At 39.3% G+C, this 19,306-nt stretch overlaps 1 protein-coding gene across 7 annotated transcripts in view; it reads right to left on the reverse strand.

Moving 5' to 3' along the window:
• The window catches only part of DOCK4 (dedicator of cytokinesis 4), a 409,301-nt gene that overhangs the window by 65,752 nt on the left and 324,243 nt on the right, over nucleotides 1–19,306 (reverse strand). For all 7 annotated transcript variants that reach the window (XM_041727815.1, XM_041727817.1, XM_041727816.1 and 4 more), the window contains 4 exons: nucleotides 15,112–15,206; nucleotides 2,418–2,493; nucleotides 543–643; nucleotides 57–115 (listed from right to left, as the gene is read on the reverse strand). In XM_041727815.1, the coding sequence (XP_041583749.1) occupies nucleotides 57–115; nucleotides 543–643; nucleotides 2,418–2,493; nucleotides 15,112–15,206 (331 nt within the window). The remainder of the gene's footprint in view (nucleotides 1–56; nucleotides 116–542; nucleotides 644–2,417; nucleotides 2,494–15,111; nucleotides 15,207–19,306) is intronic.

Genomic DNA, 19,306 nt, shown 5'->3' on the forward strand with positions numbered 1-19,306 from the left:
TTAGGAATATAGTGATAAACTGTACAGTGGAGGCGGCTTCTCTTTCCATCACTTACCTAGGTTTTGCCACATGCTGAAAATTTCACAACCCATTGTCACACGCATATCACCATACCTGAAATAAAACAAAAAGCAAACCTGATACAAAACCTCCAACAAAGAAGTATCTGTGTCTCTTTAGGATGCAGCCTATCATTCTGAATTAAGGGACACTATGTTTGTAATTAAAGATGTTTACTGTAGATGTCTTGATGCTTCTAATGTAAATCCTTATATAAATCCTTTGATAAAACAGATCTATCCTCTAATTTATTTGCTTCTATAATGTATTGATTCCTGAAAGACTGAGGCAAAAAAAAAAAAAAAAAGGTAAGTTGAAAATTTCCAGAAAAGAATGCTTCTTGTCCTCTTGCTCATTGCTTCTCTATTGTCATTTCCAGTTATAGACATCTGATCTATGAATCATTTGAACTAAACACCACTTTAAAGGCACAACATTTGATTTGCCTCACGTTCCCACCCAATTATACCCTGGTACTTACTTTTCTAACACCTTTTTCTTTTTGGAAGGTGTGAACATCTCCAACTGCAGACATAACTGGTTTATAAAAATGACCGCAAGGTAAAAGTAGGAATCCCAAATCTAAAACAAGAACAAAATATCTAAATGCTATAGTGTTACAAAAATATTTACAGATTAAGTGACACGATATCTTGGATTTGCTTCAAAAGTGGTAAGTGGAGGAGGGTACAGTTGAAATAAGATTGGCTCTATGTGGATAATAGTCAAAGTTGGATATGGGTATGTGGGGGTTCATTACACCATTCGCTCTGCTTTTATATATGCTTGAAATTTGCTGTAACAAAGAAGTAAAGCAAATAAATACTGTCTATTTATATACTGCTTCAGTGCCACATCACAGGTTTCTTAAGCTCTTGGGTATATGTTAAATGTTTTGTTTCTCTTATAATAAGTCTTAGTATCTCCATGGAAGCTGAGGTATAAGCTGGGTTACTTTATTCCTGTGAGAATTCATTTTTGGAACTCCTTTTAATGGAGAATTAAAAAAAAAAAAGGCATACACTTCTCTGGATATGCTAATTGCTTTAAATTCAGACGGTGTATAAAAATTCCCTACCCAGACAAATCTTTTGAGACTAAGTTTTCTTATACTAAAAACAGCATCAGAAAGAGATCAGAATAAAATTCCCAGAAATAAATTTAACCAAAAACATGACATAATGGAAGGAAACTACTTCTTTACTGACACCAAGTAAAAATTAGAAATAATAAGGCAAACCATTGCAAAGAATTAATATCTTTTATATATAAAGAGCCTTTACAAACAAAAAAGAATATGCTTAGACTAAGCAAAATAATGAACAAAAGTCAAGAACAGATACTTCACAAAATATGAATTTTAATCATTTCAGGTTGATATATACGTAGGAAATAAAATACAATTGGTATAATCTTTAACTCAATAATTTCACTTATAAATATTTATCCAAAAAATAACTAAGGAGGTATGCCAAATTTTACTTTGCCAGAAGGCACATAGAAAGAGTAATTTAAAGAATAAAATAGCAGAAACAACTTGAATATTAGAAAACAGAGCTGTGATTATAAAATTTACATGTATTTATTATTATATGGCATGATAAAAAGACATATTATACAACCTTTAAATTCCATTGGTGTTTATTGTATTTGTGTTTGTTTGTTTTGTATTTTCGAGTTATCCAATAGGGATAATTTATTCAATGTTTAATATGAAAAATGTTATTTAAAAAGAATAATAAAGATGCCAAAAACATAAAACATCATTAAGAAGGGAAGCCAAAATAGGCACTGCCCATCTTTGTTTACCATTTAAAAAGTAGTACATCAAGAATTCTTGGGCATATCAAATTATATTATAGATGTATAGCGAGTTCTGCCTTAAAGAATTTTACCAACCTTTTATTTTGTTTCTTTTCATTAATTCATTCTAAAAATATGTGAAGATGGAAAAATAAAGGAACTGGAGCATTTGCTTTGTGAATATTTTCTTCACAAAACTCTACTTTAAAAAATGTCTTAAAAACTTATGTTGCAAGTTCCTTTTGCCACACATGAGGACCATACAGGAAAGAATGAAAATTTATAGTAACGACAAGGAATTACATACAGCCTCTTAAGCAATGATTTCTACTAGGTTGGTAAGCATGATTAGTTTTAACTTGTTCACAAATATAATGAAAACTCTTCAATATTATTTATCATGAAAACTAATATAGCCCAAGATTAAATTAGGGTAGGGAGACTACATGTGTTTTCCTATTATTAAGAGAAAGAAAAAATGTTGGGAAGTTTCCTTAAGTATAAGGTAAAAGATTTCAGCTCATGCAGGATAGTTATCCAGATGGACACTTACCTTATAATCAAAGTTTTCATTTAAGAAGTTCTTACGAAGTGCATCTGACAGGTATAGAACTGTTGTAATAATAACACTAATGATAAAAAAAAAAAAAAGAACATTTTACGTTGGAAACTGCATTAGTGAGAATCATTTATTTGATAAGAATAAAAAGCAATTAAGGTAAAAGATAACTTTTAGGGGGCACTTTGGTGGATCAGTTAGTTCAGCCTCCAACTCTTGGTTTCAGCTCATGATCTCAGAGTCATGTGAGATAAAGCCCCATGTCAGGCTCCACACTCAGGGTGGAGCCAGCTTGGGATTCTTTCCCTCTCCTTCTCCCTCCCTTCTACTCTGCAACCCTCCACCCCCACCCCAATCAATCGATAAGTTTTTTTAAAAAAGGAAAGAAAACCTTCAGGAAGCATGTAAAACAGTATTATGAATATCATGTGCTAACTTTTAAAATTTTTCTTTAAAGTAATCTCTACATCCAACTTGGGGCTTGAACTCATGACCTCATCCAGATCATGAGTCACATGCTCTACCAACTGAGCCAGCCAGGTGCTCCCAATGTGGAACAATATTAGATAATTCATATTTGAAATAGAAAAAAGGGACACCAGGGAAACAAACAAAAAACAAACAAAAAAATTAAAAATTTTAAAAAAGAAAGAAAAAGAAAAAGAAAATCAATCACTGAATTTGGGTTCTTTGTAAAATGATACCCAGATCTATAAATTCACATGACCCAGGCAGAAATATATTAATCTCTTGATGTTTTTACAATGCTTTTATTAATTTCTGAACAAATCAAAATGATGAATCCAAATATAATATTCCATATTTTATTAACATGGAAGAAAGCCACACTTCAAAAACAAAAGGAAGAAGAAACGGAGCCCAAAGATGAAATGGATAAAATGATAGAATATACTGAGTATTTATTAAAGGTCTTCTGTCTGGTCTCTCCTGTTTAAGGGATTAGGGGGCATGCAAGAGCTATGGAAGGCGGACTCCCTCTCTCCTAGTGACAGAGTGCCACTAAAGAAACAATTACAGACTGTGAAATTGTCTATAATGCAGCGCTAAACTGTGTGAAACTGCCAGTGGGTGTTAAGGCAATTCAGAGAATGGGGCATCTCAGGGCTGGAGAAATTAGGGAAAGCCTGACAAGGGGACATATGCAGCCATGTGTAGCTTGCTAGGGAGATTAAAAGATAAGGGTTTGGTGAGCATTCTTGATTAATTCTAGAGTTATGCAACTTGTTCAAAACCTGCTCCCTTTTTGCAGCTGTATGAGCTGACATTCAGAATTCAATGCATATCCAGTTGGTTCATTTAATATTACATACAGCATTACACTGAGGCAACATAGGCCATTCCCCCAAAATACTATAATATAAACTAATGGTATATATATGGTTGATACTCAAAACCTCCTCAGCCTTTGCTGAGATGCACGCCCAGTGGAGAGTTTGTGATGTGATGAGACTCCAGTTGTCACCACAGGATTTAGAATCGAGGGGTAGAGTTCTGTGGCCGCAAATAAAATGAAATGATACAGAACACTCCACCAACGTCATTCACACCTTCATTATCCTACTGGTAAAACCTGGATTAGAGGGATATTTACTAATTAGAAGAATATTTATAGTCTTTGAAGGACATAAAGGTTCATTATTGTTATCTGCTGGAAAACCCATTATTATAGCCTTCTCCTGGGATAGAAGAATATTAATGAGACTAAGGGGCTGGATGGTTGAATGAGAATAGCTCAAGGTAAAGAAAGGGAAAGAGAATCACCATTTTTCGGGCACCTACTCTACCATAAGCAAGCATGTATGTTTTATGTATGTCAATTATATCTCTCAATGAATCTTACTGGGAAAGTTAAGTATAAGCAAAGCCTATGAAAATGAAAAGCCCCTTTTTTGCAACGGGTTTGCCGCCAGAACACAGGTGTCGTGAAAACCACCACTAAACCTACACCAAAATGGGAAAGGAAAAGACTGACAACAACATCGTCATCATTGGACACGTAGATTCGGGCATGTCTACCGCTACTGGCCATCTGATCTACAAACGTGGTGGGATCGACAAAAGAACTATCGAAAAATTCAAGAAGGAGGCTGCTGAGATGGGAAAAGGCTCCTTCAAGTATGCCTGGGTCTTGGACAATCTGAAAGCTGAATGTGAACATGGTATCACCATTGATATCTCCCTGTGGAAATTCGAGACCAGCAAGTATTATGTGACCATCATTGATGCCCCAGGACACAGAGACTTTATCAAAAATATGATTATAGGCACGTCTCAGGCTGACTGTGCGGTCCTGATTGTTGCTGCTGGTGTTGGTGAACTGGAAGCAGGTATCTCCAAGGATGGGCAGACCCGTGAGCATGCCCTTCTGGCTTACACACTGGGTGTAAAACCACTAATTGTTGGTGTTAACAAAATGGATTCCACTGAACCACCTTCCAGCCAGAAGAGACATGAGGAAATCGTTAAGGAAGTCAGCATCTACATTAAGAAAATTGGCTATAACCCCGACACAGTAGCATTTGTGCCAATTTCTGGTTGGAATGGTGACAACATGCTGGAGCCAAGTGCTAACACGCCTTGGTTCAAGGGATGGAAAGTCACCCCTAAAGACGGGAATGCCAGTGGAACCACACTGCTTGAGGCTCTGGATTGCATCCTGCCACCAACTCGTCCAACTGATAAGCCCTTGTGTCGGTCCTCCAGGGAGTCTACAAAATTGGTGGTATTGGTACTGTCCCAGTGGGTCGAGTGGAGACCGGTGTTCTTAAGCCTGGCATGGTGGTCACCTTTGCTCCGGTCAATGTTACAACTGAAATAAAGTCTGGTGAAATGCACCATGAAGCTTTGAGTGAGGCTCTTCCTGAGGGCAATGTGGGCTTCAATGTCAAGAACGTATCTGTCAAAGATGTTTGTGGTGACAGTGTGGCTGATGACAGCAAAAATGGCCCACCCATGGAAGCAGCTGGCTTCACAGCTCAGGGGATTATCCTGAACCATCCTGGCCAGATCAGTGCTGGATATGCACCTGGGCATTGTCACACGGCTCACAGTGCTTGCAAGTTTACTGAGCTGAAGGAGAAGATAGATCATTGTTCTGAAAAAAAAGCTGGAAGATGGTCCCAAGTTCTTGAAATCTGGGGATGCTGCCATTGTTGATATGGTTCCTGGCAAACCTATGTGTGTTGAGAGCTTCTCTGACTATCCTCCTCTGGGCCATTTTGCTGTTCGTGACATGAGACAGACGGTTGCTGTGGGTGTCATCAAAGCAGTGGACAAGGAGGCAGCTGGAGCTGGCAAAGTCATCACGTCTGCCCAGAAAGCTCAGAAGGATAAGTGAATATTATCCCCAATACCTGCCCCCACCAGTCTTAATCAGTGCTGGAAACAGGTTTCAGAACTGTTTGTGTCCACTGGCCATTTAAGTTTAATAGTAAAAGACTGGTTAATGATAACAATGCATCGTAAAACCTTCAGAAGGAAAGGAGAATGTTTTGTGGACCATTTTTTTTTTTTTGTGCGTGTGTGGCAGTTTTATTAGTTTTTAAAATCAGTACTTTTTAATGGAAACAACTTGACCAAAAATCTGTCAGAATTTTGAGACCCATTAAAACAAAAATTTAATGAAAAAAAAAAAAAAGTCCTGTGTCCTGTGGTGTCTCCAGCCCCCTCAACAGCAGAAATCATCAGTGAATTTCCTATTAAAGAGATAAATCACCTGCGAATTACAGTATAAAGTGGCAATTTTCCATAGTGACTACCAAAATCAATGACGGTAACTGAAGAAATCATTAAAATTCCCAAAGTGGTTTATCTAAAACTTACATTAGGAAACTAAAACTTAATTATCAGAATATGAAATGCTATCAAGCAAAGAAGCAGTTCATCCTTAACATGTAGTTCTAAGCACATGTGGTTCTGCTTTGGTATTCAATGGAGAAATACAGTCAGTCCCACCATACCTGAGTTTTACATATAAAAACCACCTTCTGGCCCATAACTGTAGCATGAATTGTTGTTCAGAAACAAGAGCGTCCATGAGGCACCTGGGTGGCTCAGTCGGTTAAGCATCTGCCTTTGGCTCAGGTCATGATCCTGGAGTCATGGGCTCCCTACTCAGCGGAGAGCTTGCTTCTCCCTCCGCCCCTCACCCCACTCAGGCTCTCTCCTCCCCACTCCTCACAAATAAATTAAAACAAAAGAAAACAAAACAAAAGAATAGCATCCAGTGCTAGTGAAACTTGACATATTTGGGATTTAGACTATTGGGCCTAATATCCTGGAAAGCAGCCAACGAATCCAACCTTCCTGGTAAGAGGTTATTTCACAGCAAAGATGACCCATTTGTTAGTTATATGCTGAGTCCTAAACACACAAACAAAATTCACAGCTTCCTGAACTGTACTCACTGGTAAACAATGTGGAGCCTCTGTGGCCTTCTTGTCAACCAGTGAGTCTTAACCTGGCTGCTCCCTGGAATCACCCAGGAGCCTTTAAAATAGATACCTGGATCACACCCCTGGAGATCCTCATGACTGGACTGGGGTGCAACCTGGACATCAGGAGTGTTAAGGTGATTCCCCTGTGCACTCAGAGCTGAGAATGGCTGCTCTAGACAAAGCAGTGCTTCTCAAACAGTGGGTACCTGGTGATCTAGTTTAAAAGATTATGACTCGGTAGGCCTGAGCTGCTGCCATTTTTAACAAGCTAAGGGGATGCTCAAGCTGTTGATCCTTGGTCTACACTTTGAAGAGCTCTACACAGGCCTAAGCCAGAAAAACTTGCAGACGGAACACTGCTTCACATTCTCCTGACTTCTAGAATCATTATACGTAGGAGATCTTTCACGGGGCATGTAGTCCTTGTTCTAGACTGAACACCTCATCTTCTCACCAAGGCTGCTTCACTGTTAGGCACAAGAAGCACAGTGCATAGGACCTAAGATCTTTTGAGGAGCTTTGGGAAATACTGAGACCTGAAAAAATGCTGTGTGATCAAAAAATAAAACTGCAAAATAAAAACGAAAAAAAGGTTAATTACTTATGTCCACAGAATGCAACATTATTTTTTTCATCTATTGTCCAATTTCATACTTAGGCAACTCCTATAACATTAGGAAAAAGTATAGGTTACTATTTACACCTTCCAAAGAATTCCTAAATATACAAAAGTGCTGAGAAATCACAAGCAATTGGAGTTCACTGATTCACTCATAGGTCAATAATTTAAAAAGCAAAATGTAAAAATTGCTCTTTACTTTTTTTTTTCATGCAGTAAAATGTGGTATGTGGGTCTATTCAGTACGTTTGATACGTTGAGAGATAAGACCTCCAAAAATAAGACTTCTCAGAGCTAGAAAGACCTAAAATGAGTCTACTTCAAATGCTTTGCTTTTACGCTTCTAACATTCAGCCCAAGTCACAGAGGAAGCTCCCGGAGCTTTTTATGGTAACTCAGCACTGAGTCAGGAACCTGGCACACAGGTCTCCGAGCCAGTTAACGGCATTTAACATTATTGCTCCTTCACTGTAGTCAATACCTGTGGTGTTTAGGGATCTTTCTTTACTCCTCCAAAACCACGAGGCTCCTTTGGTTTTATTCTTTTACTCATGACTCAGTTTCTGAATATAAGGACATTTCAAATCTCAGCACTCCCAATTCAATAGCCAAGAACGGTTTGCAATCTGTTACTGCAAACGGTCAAGTTACCGATAGCTGCCGTAGAAGTGCAGGCACAGGATCACTTCTGACAACCTTCATCTATGGGCACAGCGTGATAAAACTCACACATAAAAGAGGAACTGGTGCACAGAAATCAAAGTTATTGCTTCAAGATTTTCAGATGCCACCTCATTCTGGCATTTAGAAAGTATTCTTTAAGCAATGCTCTCTCCCTGCTACAGAAATCTCGTCTATTAGAATTTGTTTGTTGTAAACTACTCCAGCCCGACAACGTGCTTACGCAAAAGCCCACCTCCACAGAATATACTTGGACTGGGAGATGCCCCTTTGTGGATACACTGGGTATCAACAAAGACCAACGTTTACACATTGAAAACCTAAGGACTTCTAATCATGGAGGACAACAACTTCCCTTCAACCTGGTGGGTTAATAGGAGCGGAAGAAATCAACACAAAGACACGTGGGGGAGAGGAGACTCCCAGAAGGCCATCAAGGGAACTGATCTAAGCTAGTGGCTCTCAAACATTAGAGTATGTGATGATCACCTGAAGGATTCACAAGACTTCAGGGCCTCACCACCACTTATGACCTGGTGAGTTCAAGATGGGGCCCAACCAGAGGATTCTAACACACATGATCATCCTGTCTGGTTTTGGGGACTGTGTCACAGATGGAAGAGAGGACAGCCAATGGCTGGACCTTGGAGAGGAGCAATGTTGAGGAGAGCTGGCCTTGTTAACTAACCATGGGTTCACCATGGACCTAGGCCACAGTAAGTCTTACTAAATGACGGTAGCCTCGCAACTATATTTAAACCTGTGATTTGTTAGACTTCCTTGCTGTACTAGGTACTTCTCAAATGAGAAGCTTGTAAAACACTATGCCTTTTTAAAAGCTTTTTTGAAGGAAGGGACTGAAGGTACTCCAAGGGGAGGGGACAGCATAAGCCAAAATAGGGAAGCAGGAAATGGAGTGATCTTGCTTGCGGTCAAGGAAGCATGCAGTGTGATGAGGAAGAGTGAACCAGGATTGAAATGGAGGGATTTTAACAACTCCCTTTACCTTCTCCACGGAGTGGTACTGGCAGAAAGTCACTCATGTGTCAACAGGCTCAGTTTTAGCCTCTCAGGCTCGAATCTTACGGAAGCCTTTTGTTCATGTATTCATTCTTCCTACCAGCTCCTCACAACTCACCAGGGATGGAGTATGAGGGAAATTCTTGTGCAAATATTTGCTGTCACTATTTAAGTTTGGCACATTTCATCGTAGCAATAGATAGTTTTGTGGTAAAAATCAGTATCTTATCTCTCCCCTGGACAGAATTGTTTAAGGATTATTAGACCCTAATAGAAAAACACTACCACCACCACCACCACAAAACAGTAGTGGTGTTGGTGGGTGCTCAACAGATTAGTTAGCTCTACCACCCAATTTTCCATCCTCACTATCACACACCCTGTCTTCCCTCCTGTTACCATGCCAACGCTTCTAGCTAAGGCCAAGCTTTCTTTGTGTACACAAGATCAGAGCTACTCTAAGTGTGGCAAGCTTCTTTCACTGAGAAAGTCTTACCACATTGGCAACGCCAACTAACCTAAACTGCACACCTCCATGGTTGGTTTAATTTCCAGTGCAAGCTGACTGTGGACAGGTAACAGGCAGTTCTCAACGGGCACACTGCGATACTGCATTTGAACCAACACCAGTGGCCCCCACAACATGCTCCTTCACTTATTCCTGTTTTCTTTAGTATCATCGGTATTTCTGTCTTTGCTGGGCCATTCCTACTTGTAAGCCCAAATACTCTATTATTCCATATTTTTAAAAGGGTCTTAGTCCCATAATTCTTTCCAGATGTAGCCCCATTTCTCTGCTCCCTTTCAAAGCAAAACTTCTAAAGAACTGTTTTCACTTTCTCAGTTCTTATCTGATCTTGAATTCACTCCAAGGCCTCCTCCTGCATCACTGCACTCAAACAGCACATGTCATGGTCATCAGTATCTATACCACTCTGCCCAACCCGGGGCAACCGTCTGTCTTCATCATCTCCAAGCTCCCAGCAGCTCCTGATACTGCTTCCTTCATGAAATACCTTCTTCACAGAACATTATACTCTGCTGGTTCTCATATTTAATCACGGTTGCTCCTTTTCTATCTCTTTTGCTGGATGTTTCTCCAGATCTTGACCTTTAAAATAGGAGCATGCTCTACAGCCCATTCCTAAGTACTTGTCTCTTTTTAATCTACACTCTCTTCCAGGTGCTTTTATTCAGTGCCATGGCTTCAATTATCATCCATATGCTGGTGATTCTCAAATGCACATCTCCAGCCCTAACCTCTTCCCTCGGCTCCATATAAACAGGTTTAGCTTCCTCTTCCATGTTTCCACTAGGATATCTAAGAGTACCTCAAACTTGCATTTCACCTAAGATTCTTCACCTTCCCTGCCCCCAGAGCTGCTCCTCTGAGTATTTCCCCACCACAGAGAATGGCACCACCATTCATCCTTCTGTTCAGGCCAAAATTCTAAAGGCCATCTTCCATCTTTTTCTCTGCCACCCACATCCAGTCATCTGCAAATTATGTCACCTTGATCTTCAAAATTGATCTTCTTTACCTTCACTGCCATCTACCTGCCCAAGCCATCAGCATCTCTTAGCTGGACTGTTGTATTAAGCTCCTAACTGGTCCTTCTTCATTGGTTTCATTTTTCTTTCCCTCCCTGCCTTCCTTCCTTTATAAGATTTTATTTATTTATTTGAGAGAGAGACAGCATGAGTGGCAGAGGAGCAGTGAGAGGGAGAAACAGGCTCCCCACTGAGCAGGGAGCCTCATGTGATGCTTAATCCCAGGACCCTAAGATCATGACCTGAGCCAAAGGCAGATACTTAACCAACTGAGCCACCCAGAGTGCTGCCTTCTTGGTTTCTCTTATGTTTCTCTACTTCCTAATATTTGGGCCCTGTCTCCCCTTTCTAACCTCATCATTACTGGTTCCTTCTCTCCTCCTGTTCCAGCCACACTAATAGTCTTTCAGTTTCTTGAATGTGCTGTATTCACTCTGACCACAGAGCCTTTGTGTAAGCTATTCCTGCTGATAAGAACATTCTTCCTTTGCTGTTTGCCTCTTAACTCCTGCTTTGGCTTTCAGCTCAAGTTTTACTTCCTAATGAAAGAGGCTTCCAATCCCAGTTCAGAACAAGTTCCTTTCAAAAACATATTCAAAGAACTATACTCTATCTTTATCTAGTACTAAATTATCTTTATCTATTACTTTAGGCAATGAAAACTATTTGGTGAATGGATGGGTCAGTAAATGAATGAATGACCTTCCCTATGAATTTTTGATTCCATAACCACCTATTTGCTACACTGATCTTATTTGAAAGCTAAATTAGTTGAGGGTAATAGTCAACTAAATAATTCAGGGTTTGGTGAGAAAAAGCACAAAACAAAATGTATGCTACGTTTGAAGCCAACATGCACATAAGATAAACAAAATGAGGGCCTGAAATTTCAACCAAAAGGCCAGAAGGTTTTACTTTCCTCAGTAAGCAAGGCTGTTATAAGATTTATCTCTGAAAATGTATAAAGCTGTGACTTTATTTTTGTTCTATATTTTGCAATGTGTATGGGAAGGGGGTGGAGAGAAGCTTGTCTCAAAGTGTCCTGTATTTTTGGTACTTAATTTTCATCTCCCTTATGTTCCTTCTTTCTCAAATTGAGCAGTTGTTCTCATCAGAAACATCTAACAAGAACTTAGCAGTGAGGACAATATAGCTTTGCACACAAGCAAGAGAGACACATGTCTTATCCTTGCACAATTTACGCTGGACACACTTACTATGTCACCTAATATTAGACATTCAGGTGGAAATAAATAAACACAAGACCATACTAATCACCAAATGTCTGGTCACAGCTTTTGGTAGGACTTCACATAAAGTAAAGAAGCTACAGGATTTGGGACATGGTTTATAGATGAAAGTTAAAGGCATTTAACTTACTTGAAAACATAGAAAGGACCAAAACATAAAAGAATACATATTTTGAAGGATGGGCTATTCAGCAGGGTTCAAGGTGACTTCTCAGCTAGTTACTATGATTTGACATGTATTAAGCACATAGTGGGTAATAAAAAATGGGAGTTTGGGTAAAAATGCCTCTTTGAGGGGCCCTGATCAAATATTTGTCTAAGAAAATTAGCACCATGGAAGAAAGGTGGTCAATTTCAGAGATGTAGATCTAGCTCCTGCAACTTGCTTCTACATAGTTTAGGAAAGTGATAATGTCTTCTTTCCAATGTATGCTCTTTAACATTTTTTTTTTTTTTTTTTTTTTTGCTCTTTAACATTTTTAAAAAGTATTTTATTCATTTATTTAAAAGAGAGAGTGAGTATGCACACAAGTGTGAGTAGGAGGAGAGGTAGAGGGAGAGAGAGAATCCCAAGCAGACTGTGCTGAGCACAGAGCTGACACAGGGCTTGAAGTCATGACCCTGTAGACCATGACCTGAGCCAAAGTCAAGAGTCAGATGCTCAACCAATTGAGCTACCCAGGTGCCCCTGCTCTTTAATGTATTTCAAATACCTTTAACATCTTTCAGAAAATTACTTTTCTACCAATATTATAGTGGCTAATTTTTTTTTTTATGTATAGAGCAGAAATAGTTGAAGGCTTATTTCTGGAATATATTACATTCATAAGGCAAGAAAAATCTCATATGGTTTCATAATATAAATGGGAAATGGCTAGGGTGGTTGAATGGGGAGAAAAGAGGGAAGCAGGACAGCAGAAAGCAGTGTCTGTTCCAACTTGGCCAGCGTTTTCTACCAGACTTGGAGTCCTCTCTACAAATTAGGTCGGACTTGCCATCACCCCTGGAAAAACAGTAACTATTTCTTATCAGCACCAACGTGAGTGGCAACAGTATGATGTTACTGCATTTAGCAAAGGCTGATGGCTTTTTGCTTGGATTTGCTTTGGGAATATCTTCTGTTTAAATGTTTTACACAGAGCTCATCTTTAACTCACGCTCCTGTTTGGTTAACACTGTAGATAAAAATCTCAAGCATCGTGTGTTTACTCAAAAGCAGGATCTATACTTCTGTTACCCATTTGTGTGACCATGAAGTCTTCATAAACGGAGTAGAGATTTTTAGATTGAGAGAGACGGTGTTTTAATATAAAAAAGCCACATTGTGGTCATGGTTTTCAGGAAGCTCAAGTAGAGCCAATGTGCATAAGGAACAAAATGTCACATTTATTTCTGGTTTGAATTTTTGCCATTGAGTATTATAATTCAAGTCAAAATATCCTTCTGCACACAGGGCAGGCATAATGACCAAATGATGATGTTGCATGATGGTGATGTCAGCAGCCTGGACCTCTTCCTGCCTGGCTCCCTAGACCACTTCATAGCCCTCCGCAGGTACCCAAAATGTTAGACCTTTGGTAACAAGGCCAGATTCATGACCAATAGCTCCCACTTAAATCTGTGGCATCTGGACATCCAGATGAAAAGATATTTGATTCTACTCACAGATATCAAACTAAATATGCTAAATTCTAAAGAGAGCTATTTCAGGAGTTTCAATTAGTCTTGAACATGGAAAAGCTGCTTCTGTACTTATGTAAAACATAATATGCCATATTATACTATTTGTTACTTCACAAGTTTTAACACATCGTTTTAACACCTCCACATCTATAAATGTATACTGCAGCAGAAGCCATATTAGGCATATCTTATCAAAATCCAACCCTATATGCCTGTGGCTCTTACCACCATCATCTCTGGCATCTGGGGAGGACAGATGGTGTCTTTGGTCTATGGATAGATACCTGGAGAATTCAACCTTTACCCTGAATATGAGGGTGTTCGGGGCTGGACAAGAGGAGGAAGGAGAAGCAGACAAATGGAGACTTGAAGGAAAGAATGCTTATGAAACAGAGTGAATTATAAGTGTGGAAGTAAACACCAGCCAGTTTCCTAAAGAACTTTACCTTCATTTTGTACCTTGAGATGACACAGACAGGAAGCGTGAGAGCAGATACAGCCATGACACTGTCCACTCTGGGAAGGCTCCTGCCATTGTAGCTGCCCCCCCCCCCCCTCAATCTCCTTTCCTGGCTCCTATTTCTCCAGTACTGATTTCAGAGCTTTTAGAGCTTTTATTATATTTTTTTTTCCTGGATATGCCTAATACAAGCTAATTTTACCAACTTCCAGAGCTTCAACTTTATGTCAGTATCTCCCCAAATGTCTTCTCTAGTTCTGAATTTTGCTGAGGGCATTATTTTCAGCTCTCTACTGGCCATATCACTTGGCTGTATAAAAGGAACTTCAATCTTCATGTATCCAACTCAGGGGTAATATCTTATTCCCAGGGCTGAGCACATGGTAGATGTGTAATGTACTCTGCTGAGTTAAACTGAATTGAGAAAGATTAGAAATGACTCAAGGGTCCAGCAACAGGGCTAGTTAAAGAAATGATGGTACATCGATGCAATAGAACATTTTATGACTCAAAAAGAAAAAAGAGAAACAGAAATGAACGAGGGACTTTCTATGTATTAATGTGGAAAGACTGCCAGGATTGTTAAGTGAAAGAGCAATGTGCTAAATAGTGTATATATTATGCCGTCTGTCAGGCTCTGCATTAAGACAATGCTGGAAGGTCATGCAAGAAACTAATAAAAGTGGTTACTACAGGCTGGGGGTAAGGGATAAACACAGTAGGTGGGAGGGGGATTTTTCAATATACACTCTTGTTACATTGTTTGATTTTTGAAATATTACATTAACATGTATCATCTGTTTAAAACAAATATAGTTTTTCTAAGTGAGAGAAGTTAATTCAGAGATAAAGAAAAAGAACCCCAGGATTTGAAGTTTCCAAACTTGAGATCAAACTAAAAAAATCGTCTCATACCTCCTCTCCTCCATACAATGAGCTGCAATTATCATCAACTTAAACGTCTTACTTGTTAGCCACCAAGCGCATAACAGTCCAGTCCTTTGGAAACATCTCTGGGCGTATCAATATTCGGAACACAGTAAATATCTGCAGCAGGAAATCCTTGGGTAGGGAGGAAAGAGACCAGTTTACTGAGTTATTGTAACTGTCAACACACACACACACACACACAGAGCACTGTTGTTACCTTTTCCAAAGCAACAACAGAGAAGAAAGCCAAGCTTTCAGGGTTCACCAGGAGCAGGAATCATCCCTCTTCCTCACTCTTACCATCCTCCGCCCCCAACTGGCTTGCTACCCTTCCCAAATGTTCTCTTTTCCTTTTCTTTCCTGTACACAGTGCAGGTGACATTTCATTTCTGTTCACAAGCGCTAAACATTTCGATTTCATAAATAAAGGGGAAGACTGGTAGTAGAAGATTAGCAGGCAAATATATTATCTTTTTTTATTACAGTGTCCTCAACATCAGAACTTTTCATATCGAGCGAACCCCATCAGCAGTCCTTCCCTTTAAGCAGGTGTCAAAATTTAGAAAGTTACGTTCATTAAAAAGCATTTTAAGCAGACACTCATGTTTCTTCGAGGGCATTCTGAAGATGCCGTATTAATGGTATGCATGCAGGTTTATAGAGTTTGAGTGTGCCAAGCAGAACACACTCAAACAGGACGTGTGCTACGCTGAGCCCAGTGATGAATGCTTAGTAGCTGTGCCGGTATCAAGGAATTCTTCACCGAGATGCCATGCCAGAGGGCAGTGGTATTTACTGAGATGTTATCTTTAAACTGATCACCTGGAGACACTCTTGACAAGAAGCTACTGTCAGACACAGAAATACCTCTTCTTAAAACACTGCAAGCAAATGACAGGGCCCCAAACACTGTAGCATATTGCACTTGAAGGGGACTCAAGGAGACAACATACTCTATGTACTGAATGACATAAAGCATGCCCAATCACAAGGAGATTGGCTTCAGTCTAGCTTTTCTTTAGATTTATTACCTAGAAAACTTAGACCTAGAAAGATATGTTGTTAACCTTAAGCAATGCTAGGAAAATACAGCTCTCTACCAATCTGGTTGAAGGCAACAGTATGATGTTGCTTAATTAAAACACACACACACACACACACACACACACACACACACACAAGAGTTTTACTTATGAACCCTAACAACACATTGTGTTAAACATGTAAGCTGCTTGAATATAAGATTATGGTTATCATTTGTATCATCAGAAGATAGAATCTGAAAACATAAGAAACATGTGGTAGCTGTGTGTGTGTGTGTGTGTGTGTGTGTGTGTGTATGGTTTTTTAACATTCTGTAACAGCTTTGATCAAGCCCATAAATATTTTGACATGAAATTATTTTAGCTTCTTCGGCATCAACATGCATTCGTTGATAGGTAGTATGTGCCATGTGGGAATATGACTGCTAGGTCATTTGCCTTTAAATGGCCAGACAGACAGATCCTTCTCCTGTAGGCAGAATCACAAGAGAAACAATTTCGCAAATGCATTCTACTGCAGGTCAGATAATTTGGTAAAAACACTTCACATTCTAGTCCTCTCTCAGGGAAAGTAGGTTATTAGCATGCTAAGACTGTGAGAAACCCTTTTGAATGCATTTCTTTTTTTCTTTTTATTTAAATTCAATTAATTAACATATAATGTACTATTGATTTCAGAGATGGAGGTCAGTGATGCACCAGTCTTCTATAAGGCCCCATGCTCATTACACCCCGTGCCCTCCTTAATGCCCATCACCCGGTTACCCCGTCCCCCGCCACCACCCCTCCAGTGACCCTCAGTTTGTTTCCTATGATTCAGAACTCTTAGAGTTTGTCTCCCTCTCTGACGTAATACATTTCTCAAACTTATTCCAAAAAGTTCTTCAGTGAATGTATATGAATATATATAATCCCTGCAAAAATGGATGTTTGCATTTACCTTTCAAAGAATTATATCCTATTTCAGTTTCCTATCTGGTTTGACTTGCTTAGAGAGATGTTATAAAAAAAAAAAGTCATGAAGTGGGGAGCCACTTCTCATAGTCTACACTTACTTAGGAATATTTTAATTTCTAAAATATTGAAACTTCATCCTTTCCCCTCAAAACTTTTTGAGAATTGGAAATTGGAGGTAGCCCCCTTAGCGATGGGGTATGTGTACGGTAGAGGGGGGGTGAGTAGGAGAGAGTGATGCCCATTGCACAGAGAAAAAAATGGGCTGAAGAACTGGTGACAGGAGATAGGACAATCTGCCTTCTGGGCAAGCAACTTTGGTTGTTCTTTTGTAGTGCTGGGGACAATGGGTACTATAGTCCAGGTGTAGGAGCTGGGGACAGACAATCTGTTTCTGTGCCATCTTTTTTTCTTATTCCCACTTACCTCACAAAATAAAAGGTATGGCATTGTGTGACATGTGCCAATGACTACTGATCACGTATTGACTTAAATCTTTACTTCCCCTAAGAAAACCTTTTAGTGTCTTAAATAGCTTTCTAGGATATCCGCACAAGCTCATCTACCTTTATAGAACCCAACACATTGTTGCAATCTTACAATGAAAGTGAAAAAAAACATTACACTGAAAATCAGAAAGTCTAAATTTTAATCCTGGCAATTTTAATCCTGCAATGAACTAGCTCAAAGGCCTTGGTAACTTAACCTCTTTGGAACAGACCTCTCATCCTTGGAACATGTGGGGGTTTTCAGGTCCCTGGTAATTAGAGGGGATTTTAAAGTTAATATGATCACTGATCTATTCATATACTAGACAAAAATTTTTCTTATTTCTCAGCTGGAGGCTGATGTTTCATCAGATGGTACTATAAACACTTTCTACTGTGGCACTCACACGTGATTTAGTTCAGCAAGGATTTACTGTCAGCTGCCATACAACAGGTTTCATTTCAAGTTCAGCTCTACATTTTAAAGCACTAGAATGCTCGGTTCTTCAACATCTCCCTGCCTCTCATCCCCAAATCCAATGTGGTTTCCTTGTCTGCCCCAAGTACTTGTCAGTTCTGATCATTTCACTGAATGTGTGCTTTTGCACATATGTATCAAATTATTTTGTACACATAGCCATAACTAACAGATCTTTCCCATAATTTAAAAAAAGAACATCGCTATAATAATATTCCTGTTTGGATAGCAAGAAATAAGTGTTTCATATGCCACTATTTTAAAATTGGTAGCCTGGGAGCAGTTTCTTTTTTTGTTTGTTTACTTCAAATAGCATAACATGGTAACTGCATTGCTGGTTTTATTCCAATCAGGGTTCAAAATAGAAAAAGGAACAGGGAGATGGTACTTTACAGAAGCACTTTTGCAGTGCAAGAGGTCCAAGTAAGAAAGTTCACGTGAAAACCAAAATGATAAAAAGTCCCATACTCAAATAGAAAAGAAAGCAAGAGCAATTTTTTTTTAATTTTACAAACCATCAGTGACATTTATTCATTCATAAATACTGAGTGCTCGGTTACGTACCAGGCACTGTGTTCGATGCTGGGGACACCTAGTGGGTAAGATACATTCTTTAATTTATTCATGCAAGAGTATTTATGGAGTGCCTGTGACACGCCATACCACAGTTAAGTTAAATATGATGCTTGCCCTCATGGAGCTTATAGTTTGGTGGGAGAGATAAATGTTAATCTAAAAACCACACAGAACTATATATGCACTACAAAAAAGGATAAGTCTGAGAACCAGGTATTCCACACAGAGGGAAGGGTACCAGCAAGCCTTAAAGGCAAGACACAACACAGGGTTGCAAGGACTGCACCATGGAGTGACAAGAAATGGGGATGAAAGAGAAATAAAAGGTAAACAAATCTCAGTCCTGCTTCACAGTATGGAATGCAGCAATTTATCCTGAGGGCAACGTAAGGCAGTGAGGGCTTTTAAGAAGACGAGTGAGAGAATTAAATTTATGTATTACACTCATTTCCTGACTATATTGAACAAAAAAATTGTTTTGTGTTTACACACAATACTGTGGTACCAGAAAAGCACAAGACAGAAATGAAGTTCATAAAACAAAACTAGTGAGACATGGGAGGAAGAATTCTGAGATGATAAAACATGAGGTAAGAACTCAGGAAAATAAAGCATCATGACGTGAGCAGATGGACCAAGGCACAGTCTCCTTACTTCAAAAGCAACGAACAGGGACAGAGCCTTCTAGGAACA

Source organism: Vulpes lagopus, chromosome 13 (genome assembly GCF_018345385.1).
Source record: "Vulpes lagopus strain Blue_001 chromosome 13, ASM1834538v1, whole genome shotgun sequence".
Classification (NCBI taxonomy): domain Eukaryota; kingdom Metazoa; phylum Chordata; class Mammalia; order Carnivora; family Canidae; genus Vulpes; species Vulpes lagopus.